The sequence below is a fragment of the Alosa sapidissima genome, chromosome 13 (genome assembly GCF_018492685.1).
Source record: "Alosa sapidissima isolate fAloSap1 chromosome 13, fAloSap1.pri, whole genome shotgun sequence".
NCBI classification, from domain to species: Eukaryota; Metazoa; Chordata; class Actinopteri; order Clupeiformes; family Clupeidae; genus Alosa; species Alosa sapidissima.
Window position 1 is genome coordinate 3,906,422 of NC_055969.1, and position 22,642 is coordinate 3,929,063.

The 22,642-nt window shown below is 42.0% G+C and overlaps 1 protein-coding gene across 4 annotated transcripts in view; it reads left to right on the plus strand.

Moving 5' to 3' along the window:
- Window positions 1-1,676: 1,676 nt before the first annotated feature.
- Window positions 1,677-22,642, plus strand: part of pbx3a (pre-B-cell leukemia homeobox 3a) — a 47,062-nt gene continuing 26,096 nt past the window's right edge. For 3 of the 4 annotated variants that reach the window (XM_042060289.1, XM_042060291.1, XM_042060292.1), the window contains exons 1-2: window positions 1,684-2,652; window positions 3,164-3,237. In XM_042060289.1, coding sequence (XP_041916223.1) covers window positions 2,456-2,652; window positions 3,164-3,237 — 271 coding nt within the window. In that variant the 5' untranslated portion in view covers window positions 1,684-2,455. Of the gene's footprint in view, window positions 2,653-3,163; window positions 3,238-22,642 lie in introns of all 4 variants that reach the window. The other variant, XM_042060290.1, reaches the window with a different exon arrangement.

The window sequence follows — 22,642 nt, forward strand, 5'->3', positions numbered from 1 at the left end:
AGAGGGAAATAGCCTAAGTATCCACATTCATCTGACAGCTGTAGTTAGATTTAAGATGATGATTTTACACAATGGACAACAAGCTTTTAAAAACACAACACTATCAATCCAGTGGATTCCAGTTTTGGGGCTTTTAGATGTCTTGCTGTCAATTTCACATTTCATATATCAATTCTTAACAGCTCCACCAAATAGGGTTTTCCCTTTAGAAATCAACAACTTTCCAAATAGAACGAAGTTCAAACAATGAAAAACACGTGTCTTTGCTAGCTTATCACCTGCATGGCCCCTCAGAGTTATGTGATGTCCCTATGATGCTGTAATAATAGATAGGAGAGATGAAACCAGTAGGCTTTTACTTATATTCTTGAATCCTTTGTTGCTAATGAGGATTTTACAAGAAGTTTACTTGTAATTGTATTTTTGCAATGTATAATTTTAACAATCTAAACACATGGGCTACTCCATCACTGACACTGATGTTTTATTGTCTATCAATTAAGAAACCTGAAGACAGTTTGGTGGCTATAACTTACAAACAAGCCATTCACTCAGATAATAAAGAGACGAACAGACTTTACTTTAGAATAGCCTATAAACATATTAATTATAATCCCTATGTGGAGGAGGGGAAATATTATGAATCGGTCTTATGCATGTTTTTAATGCATGCATATTTTTAATTTTGTTTCACAAAGCTGATTTAATGAAATGGGAATTTGTGCTTGGGTCAGTGCAAGTATCTGCTTGACAATTGTGTTCAAGGCTAAATCCTTGCACACTACATGTGATTGGCAAGGCTGCATAGAATACACTAAAGGGGAAAGGGAAGAGTAGGAGTTTCAAAATGCTCAGCCTTTGCCAAAATTGATGACTTGTCTTTAGCTTTAGAAGGTTTGACAATCCATATAGCTGCAATCATAAACAATGAAGGTGTGTCATACCTCAAATCTAGTGCAATGTGATCAGTTCTATTTTGGGTATATATTCCATGTTTTGTTTTTTTTCATGAGAAAATAATAACCTCAAAAAATATATTCTTACTTTTCCATCACAATCCCTTCATTCTCTGTTTATGTGCACAATGATACATGCTGTCATTGAGTGAGTGACATGCTTCACTAAAAAAAGCATTACCTTGCATGGCTAAAGTGGTTAAGATATATTTAGAAAATACACTTTACAAGAGGTTTACAAGATAATACCTGTTAAATGTGCATTTTATCTCAGATACAGTATGTGGAGATTTTTATATAGAGAGAGAGAGCCTCAAACAATCATTGGAGAGAAAGTAACAGCAATGCATAGAATGTACAAAACAATAATTCAATCAAAATTCTTTTGAATATTCACTATTCAACTAATTGGTGAGACAGCCTACACATTGGGTGTTTTAATGAAAATGATCAGAAAGTTTACTTCTTGTATAGGCCTACTCACACTACAGTGAAATCGAGATCGTGCCTGGCGCCATCATCACCATGCACCCTCATCATCATCACCCCAACCATAATGGTTATGATCATCATTGCATTCACCAGACGCCTTTTTTTTATCTCCCCTTCTTCGCAATGGGTTACGTGAGAGGTAGCAACAAGGACACACCCCTCGATGGGGCGGAGCCTCGGTTGGATACCGATTTTCTATTCCATGCCTTTTCTGCGCTCAGTCGGACTCGGCTGTGCCACGCGAATGGCGCAACTACGGTAACCGCATAGCATAGGCTGCAACCGCACAATTTCAGACACTGTCATGTTGAGATTTTGAGCCCTGTTGTCATTAATGTTTGTAAGCTTTCATTCATTGCTTTCATGCATTTCAGTCCGTCATTCATAATCTACTGTAGTAGTCCCATGCTCGTGTGCAAACGCGCGCGTAGTGTTTGAAACCTCAGAAATAAGTAACACAACTTTATCAACTGAATTGTAACTGAGGGTGAGATATTATAGTTTGATTTATTTTGCTGATTTCCTTGACAGACATTAAAGTCTTGACGACGACTTTCTCAAGGCTGTGGTAATGAGGACAAGTTTGTAACAAGACTGCCACGGAATTGTTGGGAACTGCGACTGCTGAATACATTTTCAGCAGGCTGGAACGAACAGAGCATCAACTGGCAACATCCAAGGCAAGACTAAACCAAAACTAGAGGAATACCACTCTGAAGTTAGAACGCATCAGTGGTCAAGTACCGCTCCAAGTGGTTCCACGAAACTGCTGGTCATTTTCAGTCTGGCAAATTTTGGAATTTAGCTAAGTGGAATGCGAATGAACTTCCAAAACAGAATTGCATTTGTTGGATGAATTTTCGTTTGAAACGGGATTTTCTTTGCGAATACTCTCCTGCTATCGTCTATCCATTCGACGTCTGCACAATTTTTTGTTCGTGTGACTGAAGACAACAGTAAGACTCGCGTTACTGTAAAGAAGCGTTTTCATTATTTTGCACCAAACTATGGAGGATCCAGCCCGAATCATGCAGGCACTCGGCGGTGTCGCTCTTGGTGGTCATTCGGTGCAAGGAGGTATGGGTTTGCCGCCTTCGCATGGACTCGAGGGGGCGGACGGAGATGGAAGAAAACAAGACATCGGGGACATTCTGCAGCAAATCATGACCATTACTGACCAAAGCTTGGATGAAGCACAAGCAAAGTTAGTTTCATCAGTTAAATATAATTGTTTTGGTCAAAGGCTATCCCTAGCCAGTGTCTTTGAAATAAAGGATCATCTGTTTAATTAGCCTAATGAACCTGAGTGAAATTAACTTGAGATGGATTCTACATAGCTTTAGAACAATTATGTTATGAATTATTGATGTTTTATTTAAGTATGCACCTGTATCATCATACCAGTGGCATAAAAATACCCAGAGTCCTCAAAGTTTTGTTACAGCCTGTTATGTTGCACGCTGTAAGCTTGGTCAGACGATGGATAATTTTGATGATGATATTGATAATGATGATAATGATGTGAACGCCGATTGGTAGTTTAATTATTTACAGTCATTATAGTCACTATTGTGTGGATATGCAATGGGCATCTAGTGATATGACAGTTGGGGCAAGACTGGGATATAGCCTAATCTGTGTTAAATTGAACCCTCATAACTCTGTGTTAACTCTCTTTTTTATATTTTCTTTATTATCTCTTTTGTTGCGTAAAGGAAACATTCCCTCAACTGTCACAGAATGAAACCAGCACTCTTCAGTGTTCTCTGTGAGATCAAAGAGAAAACAGGTAAGTTGCAGTGCTATTTCTGCTGGGTTTTCCTATGTGAAAGGTAGCGTGGAAACGGGTAGGGAGCTCCCGTAACGAGTCGCACAGCAAAACACGAGCGCGTGTTCACCGCCATCTTTGCTATTATAGTGACATTTTCTGTCAGGTTCCCTTTTTTTGGAACCCAAACATTACAGTCCATAATAAATGCGTTGCACGTTAAATCACCCTTTGGAGAGCGCAACGGTTTATCATTCGCAGGGTTACGCCTTCTTCATGTGGGTACACATCAGCAAGAGGCTTATTACTGTTGCATAGGTTATCAGATACGAACAACGAGACGAGCGAGAGTACCCACTGGGAGATGCCGCTCTATAGTCCAGCCTTCCAACATTGGAAGAGAGGAAATATGACAGCTTGAGTTGCACACAGGTTGCGTAAATGTAGATCAATTGCAATTTGTCATTCCTGTGCTGAGCCAAGATCCTGTCTTTGTGTGCAACATTGTAAGGATTGTTTTTGTGTGCACCTCCAAGTTAATCATTTTCATAAGTAAGATATAAAGAAGAATATGTCATAAATTGACTTTTTAATATCTGCTGATACAGCTTTTTATTATATATCAATTATGTTTTATTTCAAATTATCCACTCTGGATCAGCTCTATAAATTAAGATATTCAGCAAAAACATTATCCTCTCAAGGTAGAAAATTGTAGTAGGCCTACTGATTAATCCCTCATATGACAATACATTACCATACTTATTTTGTTATGCTAAAACATATTTGTGTCATTATTCGTAGGCCTATATTTTCTTATTGGTCATGGTATTTAAGGAAGAGATGCAGTTAATGTCACAGCAGATTCTAGCTAGAGAACCAGTCACATTTGTTTGTGGAGGTGAAATTGTCATTGAGATTGTTTTAGATCCAAAGTGATGATGCAGTGTCCTATTGAGTGAAGCCATATTGATCTGGTAAAATTATGTTGGTCATGTCAAATGACATTTCCTTACTGAGATGCAATCAGCTGGTTTTGTAATAAGCTCTGAGCATGCGTATCTTATAAACTACAGAGACATTTTTAGATTCCCCCTGAATCTGTTTGTGCTAGTAACCAACATATTTGTTCAGTCATAAATAAAAAAACATTTTCATTATTTGAGTGTAGAAAGCAGGGCAATAATGTTTTTTTTTATGAAAGGGTATTTGGTATGTTTAAAAGTAAGTGTAACCTCAAGGTCTTGTATGAAAGCCTGTAAATACACAGTGGGTTCAAAGCCTTTAAAAGGTCTGTCTTCACAGTGCTGTGTAGTTTAATGTAAGCAGATTCTGCACAAGGTGGGCATCCTGTCAGAAAAGCCATTGGAATTTCATATTTCACTAACACTGGCTACATTTAACACACAAAGATAAATAGCCGGAATTGGCAATGGTGTGGATACTTGCCTAGAAACATCTTTAAATGTTACAGTATGAAAATATGAGAGATATTTTAGGCTACATCATAGCTTGAGTACATACAAGAAGAGAAGAAGAGGTATTGCAGAATATAGAAGAAGAGGTATTGCAGAATATAGCTTTACATAAACCAAACTGGATTTACAAAACTGAAAACAAAAGTTATTGGATATGTGCAATTGTACTCTGGCTTTAGTGTGAAGTGGGATGCAATGTAACTATAACATCTCTGTTTATTGTGGTCAGGTTTGCCAAATAGTAGGTGTAGAGTATTAATGCATAAGCCATTTAACTTATCTAAATAACCTGGCAGCTGCAGCTGAAGCAAATACTTGCAGCAATAGAAAAGTCTGTTTTCTGGTGCATTATTATGGCAAGTTATAGGAGCCATTGTGGATGTTGTTTCATAAGATGAAAATATTTCAGATAGATGTCTTACATGGAAAATATATGAACCAGAAAGGCATTGCCATTGGCATTGACACTGAGCTCAAGATGTGTATTGTTTGAGTGCACTCAAATGCCAAATATAAATGCTCTTTTCAGGTAGGCCCATAATATGAAAATATCAACGTTCTCATGATGAAATATCATGTTACGAGTGCACTCTTGGAGGTAACACTTGTGTGATAGTCGTTTGCACACCACCTCGTAAATTGCACGAAAGGGCTCGTTATGCAACAGTGTATGGCTGTTGATGTCATTGATAACAATCATCCATTTGTCATCCCTGTTGACAAATTGTCTCTCTCAAATGATGTTGTCAGTCAGATGGACTCTATAGACTGCTGCCGTCAGAGTCTGCTGGGTTCTGGCTTAGCATTAATCACGCTCTCTTCAATCAAAGGTCTCGTGTCAACGTTTCTCAAATGATAGCTGACTCAGGCACGTTCTGTAACGGCTCTTTTTCTGAAACCATGAGCCCTACTTTACTCAAGCTCAAAGCAGCTGCACAGAATCATCATTCAGAGTGCGATCCCTACTCTTCGCGGATGATCTTAGCAGTGCAAATAGCTTCTGGAGAGATTCGGAAACTCTGGTTGCCAAATGTGGTGTGCCTCAGGCTTAGCCTGAACCTCCCACCTCTTGAGCCCTCTCACGCCCCATAAGTAGGAAACCTAGTAGCCCACAGCCGCAGAAGAACCAAACCTGGCATCCTGAACCATCTCAGAGTCACTGCAGTAAAACCCACATGCACCTCACCACAGATCTTCACTCTCTAGTGGGGAAGCGGGCGGTGATGGGGTGGGGAAAGCATATCTGAAATCTGCATGGCCAGCATATTCATAAATAAACAGCATACATCTCGAGCAGTTCTCACTCAGCTGAATCAATGCAGAAGCAAAGGCCGTAATAAAGCAGAGTGAGGCCAGTTTAAATCATTAGCTTGATTTACTGGCGGGATTGGATTGAGGAGATTGAGGAGGTAAGCAGTTCTGAGGCCTTTGGGGGACATTTTGTTTCAAAGCAATCAGAGAGAGAGGGACTAATGAGATAAATAAATCTATCTGTAAGGCCATGATGCAAGAGGTAGGCAATAATAATAATAATAATAATAATAATAATAATAATAATAATACATAGTTATAATAGGGTTAGGTGCAATATTACATTGCCTGCTTACCTACATTCAAGTGAAATAAGTCATCCACACTTCCACACATGAGTCTCACACTCATTAGGTCTACTATTATTTGTGAAAAACGTAATTCTCCACTCTCTACAAATGTAATGTCAGCTAGACAGTCTCAAGTCCACTGTGTGTCTGAGCTCTGACTTAAGCTGAGATGCGACCTGTCCAAATTGGGTTTGCAGTGGATTGGGGCGCCCAGTGTCGTGACGAGACTGTTTCACTGGCCTACACCTTGGCCCTGACGAGCCACAGTCACAGAACACCCCCCCCCCCCCCCCCCCCACACACACACACACACACACACATACAGACAGACACACACACACTGCCCACCCCCCTCCATAGCTCTGCGGCCGAGACGCACCAGAGTAGAGTTACGTCTGTGTGCCTCATCGCTCCTGTCCCAACCCCCGCCCCCCGCCCCCGCCCCGAGCCCTCCATCCTCCGCGCCTCATCCCACCCTGCTTACTGCGACGGCCCGTGGAAGGTTGTCAGGAGATGGGCAGCATGGCCCACTGGCTCGGAAAATGGACACGAGCGGCAAACATAATTGATTTAAAATCCTGACAAGTCGCTCAGCTGATGAACTCCTGAGCTTTAATCCTCCATCTATTGCTTCTCGACACCGCTCTGCCGAGAACCAAGATGTGGCATTGATAATTATCGGGTGATGTGTATTCCTCTGGGTCTTGAGTTTATATAGTGTGTGTGTGTGTGTGTGTGTGAGAGTGTGTATTTCCCATTAATACCTAAAAATACTGCATTTGAGTTTCCTGTGTGTGTGTGTGTGTGTGTGTGTGTGTGTATGGGTGTATGTGTTTGTGTTTATATGTGTGTGTGTGTGGGGGGGGGGGGGGGTGTTGGAAGACAAAGGAGGCATCTCTACAGGCCTCTTCGGCACACTCCCTTTGTCTCCCTGTCACCCCGCCTGGGTCTGGCGGGCTATTTCATGGCCAATGTTACAAACACCCACCATAATTGTTTTTCACACTCAGGCTATGCTAATGAGGCATTGTGGCGGCCAGCTTAGCAATTAGCGTCCTCCGACTGTATTTTAGCAGGTTAATTGAGAAATTTTTACATGCTGCACCTCCCACTTATTAATTAGGCTTGACAGAGGTGGCAGAATTGCAATCCAGGGGCAGTGGCTGCCAGGAGCGAATGCCTGTCAAGTAGAAGTGCCAGGATTGATTAGATATGAGGGCTCCGTGGTTGTGTGTATGAAGCCCCACTGCTGATTCTGTGTCCATGTCACTTGCTGCTAACGGAGTAGGCTAGCCTTTGGACAGAGTGGTGTTGTGTGATCGTTTGATGGTGCATTTAGCAGAGGGTATAGGGATTAGCCTTTGAAATTAGACTTTGAAAGTTTTCTCTTTTTGTCTCTTTATCTCTTAAGACAAGACAATAAGACAAATACATATGCACACACACACACACACACACACACACACACACACACACACACACACACACACACACACACACTCACTCACACCCACACACACACAAATAAACACAAACGTGTATTCACAACAACCAGCAAGGACATACACACACGCACACACTTGACCTGATATGTAAAATCGGTGTTCTCACATCAATGAAAAAAATCACACAGATTTTCACCTTCACCTTGGTAGTGTTCCCTCAGTATCAAAGCCTTCAAATGTCTCTTGGTGACCTTGCAGTGTTTAGCAATAGCAATAACATGGTCTGTTTGTGTATATGTGCATTTTTTTCTCCCATGTGAGGAAACAGAGGATGTTTTTTTTTAAGGTGTGTGTGTGTGTGTGTGTGTGTATGTGTGTGTGTGTGTGTGTGTGTGTGCACGCATGTGAAATGCCTCCCTAGGAGAGACGTGTCCTCTATTACCAGAGCGGCCCGACGACGCTATCCCATAAGGCTTTGCTGGGGCCTCTGAGGGCCCGCTGACAAATTCGACATTGCCTCTGATCTGTCAGCACAACCTCCCTCTCTCCGCAGGTTAACCAAATTGCGCTAAAGTATCGCGGCATTAAATTTTCATTTCCCGAAAGTAAACGTTCCACCCCGCCTTCGCCTATTTTAATATTTTACATCTCTCCTGTGACATGTGCATGTGCTGTAAGTGCCGTTTGTGATGCGTTGTCATCCATAATTTTGTCACAGGGGATAAAAGCTCTGGAGCTTGCCGTGCATGTTTTATGGAGGAAAATATGACATTAGGAAGGTTGTTGAACTTTCCTCTCATCTCAGCCATGCATAGACGACCATTAGTTACTTTTACGACGAATCAAGGAATTGTTTTATCAATTTTACGTTGACATATCCGACAGGCCTTGCACTACAGCCAAATTCTTTTTTATTGTTTCCCAGGATGGGACAAGAATAATTGTCCTCTATATATTTCATTGAGTAATGTCTACCCTTGATATGAATTTTAGGCTATGTTTCGTCTTTTCTAAAGTGTAGCTTTTATTGAGTTTAATGGCAAACTACTTGGGAAAGAAACAGCTCAATCGCTCCCAAAGAAATTGGTGATGTATACATAACAGGTACAGGGTTCATGGTGAGGTTTCTTTGCCTGTTTCTATGCTATCTGCTCATAGCTCTAACAGTTTAGTAGTATTGGTTTTAAATGGGAAAATATTAGCATTAACATATTTTTGCTGTTACTTAAGCATCCTATGTTTATTTATGAGTATTTTTGCTCTTTTTCTTTTCATTCTATTTTCTTTTTTCTTTAAACCTAATCTGTGTTTAAAGTAGACACTTGGAGGCCTCCCCCCCTCTTCCATATTTAATGTGTGGATGTGGACAGGCTCTAATCTACTGCGGAAGCAGAGCCCTGCTTATTGCACTGACTCTTCCTCGCATCGTTGTCATTTTGATTTAGGCGCTGCAATGCTTTCGTGTTCTTTTTTTCCCCCCTGCAAATACTTTTAGAATTTTTTTTTTTTTGGCCCGGGATTGCCTTTGCTTGCATTTGTCAGTGTCAACAAATCTAAATCGCAATAAATAAAGTGCCACAGTGATGAAAAAGGTGAAGAAGTAAATGAGCGGTTTTCTATCTGTGGGGAGAATGAATTGGCATGGAAACAGCACACATTCTATCTGTGGGGAGAATGAATTGGTATGGAAACAGCACACATTCCAGTTCTCTGTTCATGGGCTCATCTGTCTTTTTGCATGTGTGCTATTTTAGAGGCAAGAGTGCCACAGTTATTAAAATTTGTGTAGCCTTAATCAGAGTTGAAGTCAAATTTAATGTGTATTTTGAACAACCAACGCTTTTGTGGGTGTCATTTTATTTTTGAATAATGCCATTATTGGTAATCCCATTTTCTTCCGCCTCACAGTGAGGAAATACGTTTTGTTAAATTTCTAAAGATACCATCAGAGCTTTCCTCAATACACATTGGTCCTGAATCCCAAGTCACAAAGGTATTCCCACAATCCCTTTTAAAACTGCCATTTTCTAAGCACGCATTCCAGGAAGCACATCCCAAAGAAGGCCTGCACATGTCCCTTGTGCATTTCCATGATGAATTGGCCAGGGAACCAGGAGGGAATAAAGACTGTGATGCAATGAAAATTTAATCAGCATTTCCTGCCGCTTTAATAAGGCAAATAATTCTCATTGGGTGCTGAGGAGCGTTCCCTAATATTTAATTCATAGCCAGGCTCTGCACCAGTTCTAACTGTAAGTGCCAAAATGCTTTACTTTGCTGGGAGAGACAATTGTGGGGATCTTAAAAGACTGAGAAGAAAAGGGGCGAGTGACTTTTAAACTGGTTGATCCGTCTCCAACTTGAACAGGCAACAGCTCTGTATAAAGCACTGAGGTTTTAATGTTCATGGTAATGTGTGGAAAGTTCTAGCCTTTAAATGAAAACCTCTTGACTTAAAAACATGAATTTGAGCTATACAATTTATAAAAGGGATAGTGTGGAAAAAAGGTGAAATGTTAAAGTTGCCTTGATGAACAATCCATCCATTGTAGCTCATTTATTTTCTCGTAAGTAAAAATCACATTGTATATTCCTTCATTACTTCCCTCTCCTTTTCGGAGAGTTCATTTTTGCCCCTCTAAGAACAGTAGAAAAGTGGAGCAATGCCAACTTCTGTTCTGCAGAGGATCTTTTTTCACATTGCAGTTTACTTTTCTGGTAAAAAAGACTTTGCTAAAGTGAGAATCCTATCGGTATTGCACTGCATTAATCTTCACAATGTGATACATCTGTGAAATCCATGGTGATATCTCGCTGAACCTTTTCCCTCGGTATAAAAAGCAATGAATACGCGTGTTTTTTCATGCTGGCCCTCATAAAAGCATTCTTCTTTTGACTGGTTTGATAGAAGTGACATCAAGAGAGCAATATTGGCCAAGCGATTGTACTTATAAAGTCCTTTGGTATTTGAAAGTAATTATCAGCATATTTTTCTTTGAAAATAACTGCAACATTCGATAGGCAAACTATATGTATTTCTGTTTTACCAAAGATTTATCAAATTTTTATCTGTGTCTACCAAAAGATAAGACTGGAATTAAGGTTAAACCACAAATAGGGTCTCACTTTTTGATATTGATATATTTGTATATTCAAATGTTTCTTGCCTTACCTTTTTATCCCTGTTAACCTTTTTGGTGTACACTAGACATTACAGAAATGGTAAACATAGGTCCATCATTTATGACATAAGTTAACAATTGCTCTGGCGTGAACACCACATTAAATAGCAGCTCTCTATTGGTTATCTTTATCGAGAGGTAGACTTGCTTAAATATAATGTATCCTAAAGAACACTCTGACAGGTGAAATGCTCAAACAGCAATAAAACTACAATAAAAAGTCTGATTATGTGATTTTACCACTGTCTACCTGCACAGTTCTCACACACCACTTCTCTTTTTCAACCTTTTGCTTCTCTGTAGCCTTTGACAACAAAGCGGTGTACCCGTATCTGTCTCTGACACCAGATGAAAGCGAGACTTTTAGGGCAGAAAGCCTTCTTCACTGAGGAGATGAAGTCACTCCACTTTGTAAAGTCTGCCATTTGCGTTTCCTCCGAGAACAGCTCTCACAAAACAGGGCAGCCTTATCAGATCTGTCGAGCATCCTGTCTGGCTTTAATTGACAGACACGTGAAATCTGATATTCCCACGTCTTCGGCTCACATTCGTGGCCCTCTCCCTCCAGACATGGCTGTGTGCTGCTGCCACACTGCAGCGATGGCGTCTGACTTTAATCAGTAGGCTAGTGGGCCTGCGATTTCCAACTCTTTAAGAAAAAGAGTGGATCCATTTACCAAGATGTGAGCACTTAAATCCCTCGCTATTTCTTTACTCACCATAAAATTTTCTTTCACTTCATTCAATGTGTTTTGAAAGTGCTAGGTCTAAATGTTTTAATGTTGTGTTTTAGTAAGAACATTGCACCTTATGTGTGAAATACAGACTGTTACATTTTATAGGTGAACAAAATGTGTTCAATGAACAAATTAATCAAATTAAATTGGAAAGGGCTAATGAGGATTTGGTGAAACTATGGTGTTAGACCTTTAATTGGGAGTTCATTAAAAGTTAGACTATGTTTTGGAACTTGTGCGTTTTATCTTTTTTCAGTCATTGGTCATTTTACTGTAGCTGACTAGTTGTAGAAACTGACATAGTCTACTTTATCATTAGCTCCATAGAAGAGATTGAATTAAATGCAACAATTAGCCTACTTTTGTGTCCTAGTTTACATTTGAGATGCTGGTGATTGTCATATATGTATAAGTGTATATATATATATAGCACATATAGATTTTTAATGAATCACTCTAGCTTGTAGGCCTACAAGCTAAGCAAATTGCATGATAAATTGATATGCAGACTATTAAGGCATGATAGATCATAGAACCAACCAACATAATCATGACGTCCATCTCTTCACAAACTAAAAACAGATTTAGTTTGCTGCCTTTCACTGACTGTCATTGACTTGTATCCTAGTGATGTCTCACTATTAGTAGGAGGCTTGTGTGGGTAGGGAGAACTTGTAGTCAAGGCTAAGACCTTATTGAGGCCTCATTGCTGTAAAGTAAATTAGAATGGAAGGACATTTAGGCTACACGAGTGTCTATATGAATTCTATAAATGTTTGTAGCTATTAACCCTTAACTCAGCACACACAGGCACACACACACACACACACACACACACACACACACACACACACACACACACACACAAACATTCACTCATCTACATGTACACTTTTTCTCATATAAGTGTTTCCTATCAGTTGCCAATGACAATTTTAAAATAGGCTAATAGAATGGCTTTCTTGGCAGATGTTTTTTTTGCAAATAGAATAGAAGGGACATAGATGGAGGAGTGCAGGCTTGCAGCTCTGTCTCTAACGCACCCCTGTCGACAAAGCAGGCTGTGAACAAGTCCAGTCCTGTAGCCTACTGTCACAAGGTGGAGGGCCAAAAGCGGAGGGAAAAAAATCGATAGCGCAATCTTCTTCTCTCCCGTCCGCGCCGGGTAATTGAAATGGAAAATCAAATGAGCGGCGAGCAGATAATTGTTTTATCAATATCCCCCATGCCTGCCCTACAAGGGTCAGTGCAGCGTGATCACCGGGCAAGGATATGACGAGGACAAAATGTGAAATTGAACAGCTAGCTGATCATAAATCAGCCCCGACAGCGTGGAGTGACCAGACAGTAGCTGGAGTGGACAGCCAGGGTGGCTCTCCCTGACAGGGAGACAGAGAAACCCCCTCGGTGAAATGCCTCGTGGTGACAGCGCCATGCTACATCGCTAACTGTCATGTGCTAACTGTTGTATGTGGTAACAGTTAGTGATAGCATAGCTCGTGCTCAGCGGTGGACTGCCCAGCTGAGTTTGGCTGTTTGGCATGGTGATTGTCACAATTTATTTTTTTCAGTGACAGTTTGTGGTAGATGTCAATAGTTTCAACATTGACAGTTGAGCAGTTTTATATCGTTCTGTATGTGGCCTGTATTGAGAAATTGACATGCATGTCTAGGTCAATTCATTCAATTGTAAAAACACAAGGTAGTCGTGCAGTTCTAACACACCATTATAATTTGTGGTTGCATAATGCAATAGAAGAAAGATAAAGATTTATGGAACTGTGTAGTAATCTAATCTCTCAACTTTTTGCTTAGGTTTTGGAGACTTTGGAGCTCATTAATGACTTGTACTGTTACAGTCTATTATTGGTTAGGATTGACATTAATCTCCTGATGGAATCAGACGAAAGCAGATGAAAGCGTACACATTTGACACACACAAGCTTATTACATTTGAATAACATTGTCCATAAGTCACAACAGAACATTATGAATTGTATACGATATCAGGAGTCAGGAATAAGAATATTTTCTTGCAGAGACCACACATCACACGCGCTCTCACACATGCAGAGAATATACACAGTGACATGCAAAATTAGGCGTCATTCAGCCTGACAGACTTGCGTGATTTAAAGCTCCGGGCATTGTCACGTTCATGGGAATTTATTAGGATCGTTACTGGGGTCATGTAGAAGCCACTGGCGTGATTGATAACCAAGGCGCAGTGCTGGGGGTTGGACAGCTTTGATTTGGATAGGCTGGAGTGGCCCTAAATCTCCCCGATGTGCGTCTGTTTGTTTTCGAGCACCCATTGCGGCTCAATCGGCTCGACACGTCTAATTGCCAACTGTGCACACTTGACCCCATGAGTAGGCGCTGTAAATCAAAAATAGTAATAATAAATTAGGTCACTTCCCCTTTTTTTGGGTGAGGGTGGGGTGTAACAGTGGGATTTCTTGCTGAATGATGGATAAGCTGTAGGATTTATGGCTCTCTGGGAGTTCATGCTGAAGCTCTTAGCTTGACAGGCGTGTGAGAAAGAAAGGGAGAAAGGGAGAGAGAAAGGTGCAGTGTATTCACAGAGCTGCTTTTGTTCTGAGTAGACGTCTTTGTGCTCGACTAGGTTGCACTCTAACACAACTGTCTTGGTAAAAAACACCAGGTATGCAGTCTTACAATGGCAAGATTGGACTATTGAGTGCTTATGCAGAGACAGGTACCTATGCAGAAGCTGAGTGATGGCTTGAACTGGGTACCTGGGTACTTTTATCAAGTTGGTTTGGAAATTACCCTCATGGTTGACCTTTTCAGTCTCATCTCACGACGGTTGAGGTCGCAGTGACCCAGGCCGAGTGTCTGGTTTCGGGCTGACCCCCTCATCTCCATTAAACACAGATGTTAACACAACTCTCAGTGTGAGCGAGCGGGCAGGCGAACGCCACAGAGCGAAACACTGATACCCTCTCCCCATCTCCCCGCCGATGAAACTAAACTCCAGGCTCGGGGGCACACTGAGATTATTGTATCAGCGGTATGGTACCTGTCAAGGTGAAGTTCTTTCATCCCCTTTGAGGAGAACAAAGCGGGCCTTTCAGCGTTTGCCAGGAAAACCACCACTGCCAAGGTGGGTTGGTGCACGCTCCATCTCCAGCCGAGCTCACCGCTTTGATCCGACACGCTGAACCAGAGCCTGGCAGTCTTAAGAGCTGAGAACCCCCCCCCCCCCCCAAAAAAAAAAATAAAAAATACGGACAATATGGGATGAAAGCAGAAAAAGCTCCCAACAACTCTGTCTGAAGCCTTGAAATTGCTTTCCCTCTCTCTTGAAAAGTGTAAAATGTTGATGGAGTGTCAGGGAAGGGTGGGTGATGGGGGTGGTCTACTTCCTTGATAGTGAGTGAGAGCAAAAAAAAAAATGATCGTGGTCAATTGCAACCAGGATTTTTATATTAGAGATAGAAATACAATTTCACAGTTAAGAGGGCAAGAAAGTGAATGCTAATAGAGTGGAGAGCACACATACTGTATATTGTACAAACAATAGTATGGCCACAATGAATAGCAAACAGACCACCTGTGGCATAGGACATGCAGTAATTTAAGCCAATGTCTCAAGACCAGAGTCTCTGTGGAATGAGTTTTCTCTCTCTCTCTCTCTCTCTCTCTCTCTCTCTCTCTCTCTCTCTCAATCTCCCTGACTCCCTTTCCATTGGTGTCTTGGGAAATCATCGCAATCAATATCTCTCTTTCCGCCGAGCTTCCCACACAAACTAAAGGAGAAGTAGTCCGCTGATGCCCTCAACCCCCCTGGACGCCCCGAACGCCAACTAATTGAGCTGGAATCTCCAAAGAAATGAACACTTCCACTTAATGCGTGAGACGGCCAAGATGGGCCTGTCCAGATGGAAGCCATTACCACTGGGGGACTCCTGACAGTCCAATACCGCTCCCTTTTACTCCTGAACAGTCCCTGTACACTGCTGCCTGTCTTAAAGGCCTTTGGGCCAAATAGGGTAATGTTTTAAAGCTAGGTAGGCATAGTCCTACAGCACACAGGCAGCTAGTAGCAGCTGTGTACCACATAGGCATAGTAAGAGGCTGATGTGAAGCTGCGTCTGCTCTGTGAAGTAAAATGTCATTAAGGCTGGTGTTTAGCCACTCATGATGTCTGATTCACTGGGGGATGAGCATGGAATATTTAAATGAGTTTTAACTTCGAGTGTCTGGGAAAACGCAGCCGAGAGAGAGAGAGAGAGCACTGTTCTCCTGCACTGTTCTCCTGGTGACAAGGTATGTTTGTGTGCGAGTGTGTGAGTGCGCATGTGGTCCCCCCCATCAAAGGTGCCAACGATTAGCTCAGCAGTTAATCCTGTCCAGACTTTAAATAAGACCCCACATCTCAGGCCTATGTGTGCGTGCATGTGTGGGTTGGTGACTGTGTGTGTGTGTGTGTGTGTGTGTGTGTGTGTGTGTGTGTGTGTGTGTGTGTGTGTGTGTGTGTGTGTGTGTGTGTGTGTGAACACCTCACAGATGACATTCCCATCAATAAGCGGACTTGGCAGGTGTTGCATGACAGGTCCCACGTGTAGCCGCTGGAAGGTGTGAAAATGGAGGCGTCTGCACAGAGAGAGCGCAGCACGGAAACACAGCGCCAATGCGGGCATAGCGTCAACCCTAGAGAGGACAGCACCTCAAGGGGCAAAAGCAAGTGCCAACCTAACCCCAACATCCTTGAGAAGTTTCATAACCAGACATACAAGAACGGGTTTCAGTTGCAGCCGTCTGCTCATCGGGGGATAGTGTTGCTCATTTGAAAAAAGAAAATGGTTTCCTGCTTGGCTGACATGCTAGCACAGACTGTTAATACAATTATATCCTCATGTGGGTCACTTGTCCTACGCTCTCTATAGGATTGTAGACACAGTCCAGACAGCATGAATCAATGACAGAGAGTATGTGAGACTCCGTTTCCTGCTCTCCTTTGGCATTGTCTGCGATCTGTTGTCTTGGCTCTGTGGGGCGACCGTAAATCAGCAGATCCAGGGTTTCACAGACGTTTACAGTCAGCTTTATCATCCCGCGTGACTGATGCGATGTGGACGCGTGGCGTTTATTACTGCGGCCGGTGAATTAGATCGGTGGGGGGAGACGCCCACTGGTCCCCCCTCTCAGCACAGGTGGACGTGGAAGCCAACCGTGCAGATGGAGAGAGACTGAGGAATTGTATTCATGTTAAGATTAATTTAAGTTCAATTAAATCTCACAATGACATGTTGCCATATAAATCCAAACCAAAAAGAGTTGTCAATATGTGACTTTTTGTAGATTTTTGTTTTTTGGTGTTATTTGAAAGAAGAGGCATTCAAAATGAATTTCCCTAAGTTTCCAGATTACAAGAATGTAAAGTTATTATTCAAGTGGGCAAATCCTACCTGTACCTGCCTGTAACCTGTAACCTCAAACGAGATTTTCTCAGTTTTTGCAATTGGAAAAAAGGAGGCCATAATTCAAAATGCTGTATCTTGACAACAATTCAAGATATGACTTTGAACAGGATATCATTTAAAGCTCAAAAAATAGATGGGTCACTGTGACTCATTTTGCCAGGTCAGGTCACATATAATAAACGTTCTGTAAATACAGTATAGTTGTTAGACAATGAGCAATCATCCATTGCTAATTTTATGTATTTTGCCTTATACCCCATTCTGTTTGACAGTATCAGTATGCATTACTTAAGAAACATAGACTGCTTGATGTACCTGAAATAATTTAAATGGCTTTCACTGCAGAAAATTGTATACGCTTGCGAGGGGAAAAAATAGAGTTTAAAGGCTACATTAAAATGGCAGTAACACATTTGACTCTTGTCAAGGCTGAACAGTAATGGGCAATTTTAAACCCATAGCAGACGGTCTCCTTAATATGTCAGAGCGGTCTCTGTGTTTCTCTGTGCAGTGAAAAAACAAGTGGTCACACCATCTGACCGTATAATGACTCCTCACAGAGACACGATCTAAAAAACAGCTCAGGTATCGATCAGTTGCCATTGACAACCTGCCCTGGCTTCTGCAGGGTGGCCATTAGTTACCTTCCTTTGTGATGTATCTGTGGTCCTCTGAGAAAACCCGCACGGATGAAAACGTACACATACCAGCAACAGAGAGGGCCGGCCAGCCAAGCGCTGTCTACTGTCTGGTGTTTGATAGCTGCAGCCTCCTCCATTTAATATCAAAACACACCCCATTCAAGGACAAGACATAACAGCTCGAAGATGACAGTTCATTTCAACTCGTCAAGAAATACCCTTTGGTACAATTAGAGCCAACAGCTTGTCATCAAGCGCTCTGTAATCAACATGCAGCATGGAACAGTCTCAAATCGAGCTATTAAAGGATCAAATCTGCCAAAAAATGTCATGAAGGACACGATTATGTGTATTTATAAAGGCGTCAGTGTTGGCCTGTTAACATGGACTGTCGAGAAATATGTCTCTAGATCGTCAAATATGAGAAGACGCGGCAATCTATTAATGAAGCAGGGTAGAAAAGGAATGTGCTTTCAATTAAGAAGACAAGCACACTGTCACCTCACACAGTTGCACCTCTTGCCTTATTTCACCCCCGCACCCACCCCACCTTACCACCTCCACCCTTAAACAACGCCAAGGCTGACGGAGTCACTTCAGCTGCCAACACCTCCCTTTTCGTCTTGTCTCCCAATTTACAGACAAACACAATTACTCAAATCAGGACGCCTGAAGTCTGAGCAGCCCATAAAAGCAGGAGGGGCAGTGTGTGTGCTAGTGTGTGTGTGTGTGTGTGTGTGTGTGTGTGTGTGTGTGTGTGTGCGTGCTAGTGTGTGTGTGTGTGTGTGCATGTTGGGGGGGGGGGGGGAGGGGGTTGTTGCTATCGGTAATCTAGGCATTGATTATGACACTGATGGTGACAGTATGAATGATTGGTGCTTTTCATGTATTTGTGTGTGTGTGTGTGTGTGTGTGTTTGTCAGTACCATCACTGAATGTGTTGACAAGACCTGTTAACTGCAGGTAAAGACTTTACATATTCACATTGCTGCATACTGTGTGCTTGCAGCCTGTTTAGTATGCAGATTCACTGCGTGAGGAAGTCATTTGAATATACCAACTTGGAAAAAACAACTTTTCTTAACACCTCACGCTCATTTCCTGCCTGAATCACTCATTTGATTCCTACACACAGTAGCTGTTCAGAATTGAGAGGGGAATATTGCATGCATGACAGAAACATCTTCCACTGTACCAATGCTGGGCCAAGACCAAAATATGTTTCCTTATAAGCCTACATGTTGTAAAAGAATGTGAGCTGGATGTTTAACTCAGTTAAATAGTTCAGCCAAACATTATGTGACATTATAAATGGACCAGCTTTGAGAAATATGAAAGGAATCAGCCCTAGTCTCTCAGAATTGCTTATTATTCTTAAGCCAGTGTTTAATTCTATATTTATACCGGTGTGTATTGTGGCTGTTGGCTTTCATGGAAACTGTGGACATGTAAACCAGGAATGAGTTTTGGGAAATTGACAATAGTTAAGCTGTAGCTCGAGCTGATACAGAATACCACATAGAGTTTTGAGGATGTGTTTGTTTTAGCATTTTAATATCTTATACTTTATATCATATAATATCATATAACTTATATCATATAATACCATTGAAGGAATTGGTTATATTAAACGAGTTGGTGTAGCCTAATCAAACCATTCCTCATTAAGAGTCAAGCGTGTCTGCTTCTCACCATTTGTTGTAAAAAAGAAAGAAATGCCGAATCCATCTGCCGGAGAGATTCTCCGTGTGTTTCTCTGCGTCTTGCATGACAGCCTTCATGAGACATTTATCCGGTGATTTGCGATGAGCTTATGCGGGAATAATTAATGCCAATTACTCCTTAATTATGGTGATTAGACGAGTCACGGGAAATTAAGCCACAGCTGGAGGAGCGTCCCCGTGCCCAGGAACGCCACTTTCGGCAGAGGGAGCGTGCCAACGGTGGATGGCACTGCACAGGCTGGTAACGACCAGTAACAGGGTGGGCTGGGTCAGGGATGCTGCCAGTGTTGGGTGGCACCAGTGCAGCGACTGGTAACAAGGTGGGTTATGTTTTGGTATGGGCTAGTGGGTGGTACTTGTAGATTAGTAAGGTGACTCTGCAATCGCTGCTAGAGATAATGGTATTGTTTTCCATTATTTTTCTGTTTGTATTTGTGCCCTGAAGAAGGTAAGTGATCTACAGTGTGTCTGTGTTAATTGCTGCCATGCAACAGATGCTCGTTTCTTTTCAAAACGACAGGGTGACTTCTGCTTTTTGTTTTTTTTGCCACCACAATTTCAACCTTCCAAAAGAACAACCTTTATCAGTGATGCTGACCACCTCTGCTGGTCTAGAGTTTGATCGATTTTTTGCAGCACCTGCTGTTTAGTTTAGTCATTGTATTTGGGAAAAATCCAAAGTCCGCAAAGCCATTTCAAGGCCGTGCTGTAACTAAAATGCGATAAATTATGAGAATGAAATGTTGAGTAAACTTTACCTCGGGACATCTGTATTGAAATACCGTGGCACCAGCCAGGAAGCCTCTGAAACCTGTAGCAGATGCTCCAGACGAAGTCTGTGCCAACATGGAGGGCTCTGTGAGTGAATGTTATGCGAGACCACACAGGCCTTTTATTTATCTCTTCCCATACCGCCTCTCTGTGTAGAATAACTCGAGCGTCATAATTACAAACCACCACTCTTATTGCTGCAGCGGTTACAGCATGTGTCCTTCTTTCCATTGTCTACGTTTGAGGGCAAAATCGGACACTCCTCTATTCAATTGATTGTGCAAAGCACCATAAACAGTTGAAGAAGTGCCATAATTAAGTTTTCCTCGTTTGTGTATGTGCGTGGGTGTGTGTGTATACTATATACAGTGATAAACTCTGTGTGTGGGCGGCTGTGTGAGTGTGTATTTGTGTTTGTGCAAAGGTGCCCTAATGTCCATAATCACATGTGCCATTAACGGCCCTCCGCGAAGTACCTGAGCCAACAAACCCCGAACGCTGAGACCACTAGACCTCTATTAACACCTAGTTTAGTATCCCAGCGGAGTCGTAATGTGGCTAATGCAGCGCGAGGAGTCCAACGCCTCCCGCTGACTCCACGCCTATGGCGGATGAACTGCTGAATGGAGGCAAAAGCCTTAAACGTTGTCTGCGGTCTCAGAGATGGCCGCTTTTTATTTGAAAGGGGGGAGGTTATTGGTGTATGTCTCAGAGACGGGAGAGATGCTTGTGAGAGCTGGTTTGGTGTGAAATTGGGAGTGTTAGCATGGGTCAGTCACTGATGCGCTTGACAATTTCTCAGGCAGAGTTTGAATCACACGCCATGCCTGTCTCTGTGGTATTTAGCACTAGTATATGAATCACTGCAATACTGAATAGTGTGTCAAAGGAAGAGGCTTTGAGAGAAATTGTCCCATAGTGTCTTAACCATTTTTGCTGTTTAGTTTGGAATAGGTTGGCTAGGTAAGCATGTTTTACATGGCAGCTTTCCTTAGGTTTCAGTTAATGGTGTCTTGAAATGCTCTCGCTTGGCCAAAACCATTTTTCTCACAGAAAGAGAAATATCCCAGTGAAATATGCAGAGTTTGTGTGGATTCTGTCTTCGATCTCAGCATTTTTTATTGTATTTTATTTTTTACTTTTTTTTTTATTCTTACCACGGCAACCGGTTGTCAGTTTGACCATGTCAGCATATTCTACAGGTCGTTCCGCCCTTTCAAAGAGAGAAATAGATGAGCTGGAGACTCACTGCATGGTCTCTCAGCCAGGACTCCAGCAGGCCTTAAAGAGCGGTGATTTACAATACTGTCACCACTATTTCACTTTAATCTGTTTAGGGCAGAATGAAAAGATTTCACTTGTTGAAGTCCGAATGTGGTTTTTGCTGATGCGGTCAAAAAGCGCTGGCCAAGTGTCAGGGAAGTCTGATTGTTGCAGGACTCTGAAATATCTCCTTGGGTGTGAATCTGAAGCCTTACAAAAAAAAAAAAAATTTGGTAAGCTCAGTATCTCTTTGTAGAAGAGATGGGTATGTTCTTTAACAAAAAAAAAATCAGTAAACAGATTTTACAATTTTATTAAACAAATCAGAGAAACATAGAATTTGTATTGATTGTGAGAAATCAAATCAGAATTGAATTTTAGGCACCAGATGTCATCTGTGTGGCCACATGGCATTTTTGTAGCGAATCATAACCATCAGCGTCAATATTGTGTCAAGCTCCGTTCCATCAGACCACACATGAAAACACTGAACAGTGCCAGCATTTGGTGTCAGAAGCGGGAAGATTGTCTGGACAGACCCCGGCTTTGCCATCTGTGCCTCAACAAAGAATTCCTCCAAAGTAAGAGGCCCCTTCGGTTTTTTTCCCCCAAGAGGCGCTCACTCTGGAGACTAGAGTCAAAATAGCCTTGTTATGTTTATGTTTAAGTTGCTCCCTCCCTCGCCCTCCCCCCTCCTCATCCTTCATTTAAAGCAAATGCTCTGACTGTATTGCGCTTGCAGAAAGAGGGGAGACTTATGTATGGCATTTATTTGTCTCGTAAAGGGAAGAGATGCACAAGAGGCAAATTGGATTTCAGGGGCTGTGGGAGCCCGGAATCTGCTCTTAGCTCCGTTTCTATGGCTCCAGGAAGCAGCATTCCTAAAATAAATGAGTTCATTTAGGTGGAAAATCAGACATTATTACAGGACTTCCAGGCTTGAAATGCTCGCAATAAAGCTATAGTGCTTTCCTGTTTGAGCTAACTGCCTGCTGGTATTCCCCAGCTGACAATTCCAACCCCCAGACGCTCGGATGACAAACTGTATCTGAGGTTATGTAGATGCTTTATGTTATGGAGAGGGTAGAGTGAGGAGGTGAAGTGGAGGAGGGGGTGTGTTTGTTTGTGTGTGTG